A 7011-nucleotide genomic window follows, 5' to 3' on the forward strand; every position below is an offset into this window, starting at 1 on the left:
ATATAAAGTAATTTCCTCCAAATGTTATCTACCTTTTAGATAATATTAATTAACAACCTTTTAGTGTTAATTTCATGTAACGATACACCCCGTTACAGTGTACATGGTTACGAAACCAGCGTGTTTGGGTCAATGCTTGGGTATGACGTGCCCATGAGCAGAGAGGCTCTTGACGTAACACCACCTAGGCGTGTGCCACCAGCAGTGAGAGATTTGCTCTCTCGTACCATTCCAGCCTCGTGCTTAGCAGTGAATATATCGTCAATGACGTCTAACTGTTCTTTCGGTAAAGGATACCGTCGTGTGACACAGTGTGTGGTTCCAGGAATCAAATCAATTTCATGACAGACACCTCTATCCGGAGGAACAGATGGTGGATTGGTACATACCACATCTTGGAATTCCTTAATTAAGCAAGAAAATGGATCAGTAGGATCTTTAAGGATCAATGATCCACTCCGCGCACTAAGTGCAGCTTTTGTGTCATCCAGGACAGCTTCGTCCAGAAGCGACAATAAGTTTAACTCAATAACATCTCAGACAAGTCGGCAGCCTTTAAGGCTAACTCATCAATAGACATTCCGTCTAGCTCTAAAGAGCATATTTTGAAGGGATTGCCGCAAGGCTAACTTCTTCCTCGATGTTACCGGTTACACCATTTACAAGCGTATGTAACTGCTTGCTCGTATTACTTTGTGAGGCTTAGACGCTTCGCATCTCTCCTGTCTCGGAGTCGAGACATTACTCCTCTTAGGCCGAAACATTCACGTCACCAATAGTTTTAGCCTGTATTGGTTATATACCAGAGCTGGTATCTAATCCTACATCCGACAAGGAGTTATGTAGCTCAACTTTCTTTTCCAGTGACCTTTTACGTGTCACTTCACGTGATTTGACCCAAAATGCCTAGCGAACCGCCAATAGTGTCACTACTGACACTGAGTATGGTGCCACCTCGGACTTAGACGTGCCACTCCACGTGTCTCAGGGATGTTACAGCCTTGATGACTCGGCCTTAGGCCTACAATGCTTTCAGCAATCAGTGAATCGTTATTTCAACAAGTGTCACTCGACGAAGTACGTGGCGTCCCCCCCCTTCTGAGTCGGGCTCAGAATAAATGTTTTTAACATTAGAGTTTTTTAATTCAGGCATTCCAATGTCAAAAACACTGACAGATTCAATCAGTGATTCGTGCCAAATACTCTTTTGTTGCCTAGCAAAGGTGGGTTCATGACTGTCCAGAACTTTGCTAGGAACATTGTGCGTGGCGCCTAAGGTCTTAGATCTCCAATCGACCCATGGCTCATGGCGTTCAAGCCAGGCCATACCAAGGATGAGATCATATCTCGAACCCAAATCAGGACGAGACAGCATTCCACACGGTCAAAGTCCAGAAACTTCATACTTAGGTTCAACGGAACTTTAGAAACAGTGACACGAGTCCTTAATCGCTAAGCGAACAGTGATTGTATCGCTTTCATGCGCTTCAAGCGCCTCAGCATATTGTTGATTTCCCTAAAGAGAAAGACGTTGAGCATAATTGCAAGACGTCCCTGAGTTAATTAAAGTTGATCATGGCTTATCAAGCCCTTCACAGTTACCTGAGCGACTAACAAGCCAAAGTTGTACTCACGCCCCGTGTCATTACGCCCCGAGCTAATTGGGTCTAGGTCTTGTTTACACTCACCTCCTACAGGTTCAACAGAGCTTAGGCTTCCCCAGTAGGGCGCCCCGCACCTACTGGGTATTGACGTATTCCCGCACCGTACCAGATCTCTGGTATAGGTCGGAATTGGTGCTCTTTCGAGCTTTACGCGTATTGCGTAGAGGACAGGCCGGGCGTAAAATGTTCGTGCTTCCACACATAAGACCTCTACGGATGTTCTTATGCTGTTCACAGCTTGAAGTGCTTCTTCTTCCTCAACGAGGCTTAAAACCATGGGTTCCGGTCTTTATGACGGAACCCATGTACCTCCGTTACTCTTTAGGAGGTGACCGCCCCTGCTCGAAGAGCTTGTACAGTAAACAGGAGTGCTAACACTAGCAGACTTAAAGTCGAAACTAGCGCATAGCGCTATGGCGACTGCCTCTTCGATAGTAGTAGAATGGGATCGGAATAATTCCGTCCAGGCAACGCCCTCATTGAGACCCCCCCATAAAGACTCTTACGGCAATTGCTTCTTGCAACGGGTCTTGATGCATAGATGCAATGAGAATTCTCTACTCCTGGACACAGTTTCTTAGGTCCGTCAAATTCTCTACTCCTGGACACAGTTTCTTAGGTCCGTCTAGTCTGACGAATCGCGAGCCTCGAGCTCATGCGAAAAGCCTGACCAGACGGTGCAACCATGCTGGCCATTTGCTGTTTCAGCGAATCCCATGGGGGAAAGCGTCGTTTACAGACGTACTGCACGAGAGTGCCCATTCCATGGCTCTATCTTCGAGCTTGAAAACGGCCATGGCCACCTTTTGCCGTTCTGTTAAGACAAGGCAGAGTGAATGGACATCTCCATCTGCTTGATCCAAAAAAGGAGAATTTCCCCCTCTTTACCATCAAATGTCTTAACCTTGACAACAAGAGGGCAAGCCGTAGGCTCTGAATCAGGTACAGAAATGTACCGAGTTGGCATAGATGCCGCCAAATGGTCTCTGGACCTGTCCAATAGGAGAGGATTCGGAACGCATAAAGGCCTCAAGCCTTGCGTACAGAACCTCTGGTCCCTGGGACATTATGAACTCAATTTGTTCAAGCCAGACAAGGTTAAGATTCTCAAACGCTGCTCCTTTCGCCTCTGAAAGTTGTGGAAACATTTCTATTATATCAGAGGCTTCGTCTTATAAAGACTCAAACGTAGGTTGACTACGAGTGCTAACTAGTGTAGCGGAGCTACCTTGCTCCGTAAGTCAAAGGAAGACTTATTGACTCAAAGAGTCACTTAGTTCTATGAATAGGTTTAATAACCTTAATGAGACGTACAAGCTCTTTAATTCTATTCTAAGGGATTCAGGGATTCGTAGAACCAAGTGGCAACTAGTAGTTCCGGAGAGTGTATACCTTAGAAACGATTTTTTCTCTCACAGATCAATGCGCAAGCCTTAGGAAGGCACTACACGCTGTAAGATCAGAGGAAAAACTGAACTTTATTTACTTGATTAATTCTAAAACCTCATTCTAGGTATTTTAAAATAGATTTCGGCCGCTAGATTTATATGTGGCGGCTGCCACATATGTTAAACATAATAGATGGGATTTTAGTAGCTACCTATTTTAAATAGAACAAAAGGGTATTTTTATCCATAAAGCAAATGGCAACAATGATTCACCAACCGATGTGTGCCCCATTACAACACAATGCGACTAATTCGTCTTTTGTATCTAAATTTGGCTACAGTTTTAATTATATACAGTAAAGTTGGGAGGTAAGAGCGTCCCTGCGAAATTTAGTGAAGTACACAAATCTTTCATGTGTTGATGGATTGTACCTTTTACAAGCGGTTGCGCTATAGTCGACTGATACATTATTTACGATTGCTATTAGACTAAATGCACCACTTGAACGTGTGCTGGGAGTAGATAGGTTTATCATGTGCTGGGTAGCATTTCATCGTCTTATTGACAAATTCTTATGATCGGCAGCATATGGAACGTGATACATTTTTAGGCTTATTAATTGTTGCGACAAGTGTGTAAATGCCGATCGTTAATTTCGACAAATTGTGCGAGAGATTTTTATCAGGCTCATTTGCCAATCTCTTCATCACAGCACAGCAAAGACTTTTTCATTCATCTTAATGCGCCATCATAACAGTTCATTGCTTGCTGCTGCAATCGTCACACTAATGGCGTTTGGAAGTGCTATCACTGGGCCAGTCAAAGATTTCGAGACCAAGGCTTTAAGGTTAGTCTCAGACACCAGAGATGCCGCAAACGCTGTTCGTCTTTTGAAGATTGCAGACAATGAGGAAAAACGATATTCGCTTAATGATGATGATGGGAACCAAGATAATAGCAGCAAAATAAGCGACGACTCAAGCGATGACGCAAGCGTCTCGAGCAGCGAATTACCACAGTGGTCTTACGACGACGCTCTGTATAAGCGACAGATGGCCATGGAAAGGCACAACGATACTGGAACTCTTTTAAGAAAAGGCAAAGAAGCTAACAACTTCTCGTTTTAGAATGAGCGTGTCCATTTTAAGCAAATCTATTGGAAGCAAACGAGCTTCGCATGACGGGTTCTTCAAGGGCGCTTTGACTTGGTGAAATGACAATATACATAAAGATTTAAGTGCATATCAAAATATGTAGCTCGTTTAAATACATTCTGACGGTTCACATCATGAAATGCTTTCAAAAAAATTGAATATGTAGAGGCTCAAACAGATTAGAGACTGATTATTTATTGTTATTGGCTCTAAGCAGCGAATATACGAATGCAGTAAGGTGAGAGTGGTTTTGCAATTTTGCGCGTATTCACTTATTTAATTCCAAAGCACTTCATGAGAGATCTAAGAACTTGCTGAAGCAACTGGCGCCGCCTTCTAAAAGTTTTGCTTTACAACCCGCAAGTAAGCGTGCTCGCTGCTTACACGCTCTATACATCTGAATGATTCGAAAAGCTGCCAGCATGCCTACGCGGTTTGTCTTGATTTCTTTCTTTCAACCCAAAACAATCTCTTTATCTGAATAAATAATAACATTGTATTCATCCGCCGACAATGTCAAGCCCTTTCTTACAAACGTTTTCGATGCGAACGGCGCTAATTCCTTTGCATCCACTAAAATTTAGTTTTAAATTATTCAACCAAGTCGATTCATCGTTTGATAAAAACGCGTCAATCGAGGCATCCGTGAGTTGCGTGCACCAAACGAGCAAGACTTCCTGTAAATTCTTGCAGCCACGACTTATACATAAGACACTCTTGTCCGTAATGTTCAAGCACCATGACAGATTCAACCGCTCCAATCGCTGGCAGTAAGCTCCAATCATGCCGACTCCCCGGTCCGAGATCAATGCGCAATTAGTCAAGTCTAGCTCACGCAAGTGTGAACAAGAGCTCACGAGCGCTTCAATACCTACGTCTGTAATTTCGCTGCAGTGGCCAAGTTTTACTTTCTCCAGATACCGGCAGTGTTTTGCAAGTGCAAAAAGAGTGAAGTCAGTGATGTTGCTCTGAGTGAGATCGATAGCACGCAGAGCGCGCCCCATAGCGTAAAAGCCATTGCGTTGGTCTGAGAGCTCTGTCGTAAAAGCCTTGTCCGTGATGTCCATGAAGGACAAATTCAGATATTGCAGGTCAATCGCAGAGCAAAGCAGCAGGTGTATTGCATCATCATCAATGCGCTGTGCACGAAAATGAGACCCTATCAGCTATATCATTATTATAATACCTATTGAGGCTTAGGCTTACTTTGCAGCGCGAAAAGTTGATTTTCTTAAGCGATCGGCAGGCTTTCACCAGAAACAATACGAGGTTTTCGGTCAGCTGAGAGCAGTGCGCAAAGCTCACGACCTTCAAAGACGTGCACGCGTATAGTGCGTAGAATGGCGAGTGATCCGGCTGAAATGCGGCGTCAGTGATGTAACGGCATCCATCCAATTGAAGTGTCTGCAACTTAGTACAGCCTTGTAGCACTGCACGGATCACTGTGTTGGTAACTTGTGGACACTTAGATAAATCTAAGCAGCGCTGGACAATACATAATGAGGAAAGATTAGTCAGTACCTGCATCTTGTTCCCAGACAAAACAAAGTCAAAGTATCTGTACGAGCGCCGGGCAGCGAAAGGGAATCTGACGCAGGATCGAGTTTCGAATGGAGCAGCAACCAGATAGATTCAGTACACGGCGCGAGATCATGAAAAAGGTGGCAAGGCGATCGTCCGTTAGCGTCTTGGACGCAATCATATTTGCTAGCAGCGTAAGAGCCAGCTCCTCAGGCAATCGACTGTTTTGCAGCCATTAAGTAATTAGCACGTTTAGGCGCAAGGGTAAAGAATGATTTCTCACCGTAAAATACTCAGCAATGAATGCTGAGTAGCACCCATTGCCAAGCGCGCCACGCATAGTGCGACTAATGACTGCAGCATCGAGCAGGCTGTAAGGTTTCAAAAAGGCGTTTGAGAGTGGTGCTTTAGGTCTATAGACTCTACTTGCTTCTTCTCGTGAGACGGATTTATAATTAAATTTGTAGGCTGTAAAACGATTTAGGAGATGCTCTTATGCATACACAGTAGATTTCGTCCAAATTATTCCTAACAAATTGCTGTAATGCTGAATCAATCCGTCCCAATAAATTTCCAACTTCTTGGAGAATGTCTCAACCCCCATGTTTTTGCTAAAAATCCCACCGAATTTAGAGTTATGTTGATTGGCTAAAATTTAATCCCATTTGTTTCTGGGTCTAAACATTCACTATTATGACAAGCTTATTAACTTATTGAAAGGGTCAAATCCGAATGGTGCAGACGCTGCGGCGCAAGCGTCTAGAGCTCCCGCATCGTAATTGTATCGTCTTGGAAGCATACAGCACCGAGGTCTTCTGTAGGCGGGAACGTCTCAATGCGGCCACGCTCTACTTAAGCACACACCCTAGCACAGTGAGGAAGCGGTTTGACTGATTTCTCTCACGTGCAGTGAGTTTGTTGTGATGGGCGTCTTAGCGACCTCACCCAATGCACTAAGTACGATTAAATGTAAATACCTATCCTTAACCAGTACTAGAATGCCATAACTGTCGATAGACACTAATATCTATTGCGAGCGTATCTTTCTAGATACCTCGAGAAACGGATGACGCTAGCCGTCATCCCCGCTAATGTGAATGCCCTCAGGGACATCACATTCACAAGGGTGGGCCACGATGTGAACCACACCAAAGTGGTAGGTATAATCACATCACTTAAGTAATTGACCATCCCCTCAAGTACCCAGAGTGTACTTAACGGGGATTGAGTAACATTAGGGCAACATTAGCCCGTTACAACATCCCCCTTTACGAAAGAATTTA

The 7011-nt window shown here is 44.2% G+C and overlaps 2 protein-coding genes across 2 annotated transcripts; one reads left to right on the top strand and one right to left on the bottom strand.

Moving 5' to 3' along the window:
• Positions 1-3841: 3841 nt before the first annotated feature.
• CCR75_009639 (uncharacterized protein) lies at positions 3842-4180 on the top strand (the record flags this gene model as incomplete). The annotated part of the gene is made up of 1 exon (XM_067967678.1): positions 3842-4180. The coding sequence occupies one exon, from the start codon at positions 3842-3844 to the stop codon at positions 4178-4180; it is 339 nt and encodes a 112-aa protein (XP_067818091.1).
• A 202-nt stretch (positions 4181-4382) lies between these two features.
• Positions 4383-6117, bottom strand: CCR75_009640 (uncharacterized protein). Its single transcript, XM_067967679.1, has 4 exons — positions 6012-6117; positions 5772-5949; positions 5414-5692; positions 4383-5346 (listed from the first exon to the last, which is right to left on the bottom strand). The coding sequence occupies exons 1-4, from the start codon at positions 6089-6091 to the stop codon at positions 4708-4710; spliced, it is 1176 nt and encodes a 391-aa protein (XP_067818525.1). The 5' UTR covers positions 6092-6117; the 3' UTR covers positions 4383-4707.
• Between the last annotated feature and the right edge of the window lie 894 nt (positions 6118-7011).

The sequence above is a fragment of the Bremia lactucae genome, linkage group LG6 (assembly GCF_004359215.1).
Source record: "Bremia lactucae strain SF5 linkage group LG6, whole genome shotgun sequence".
Classification (NCBI taxonomy): domain Eukaryota; phylum Oomycota; class Peronosporomycetes; order Peronosporales; family Peronosporaceae; genus Bremia; species Bremia lactucae.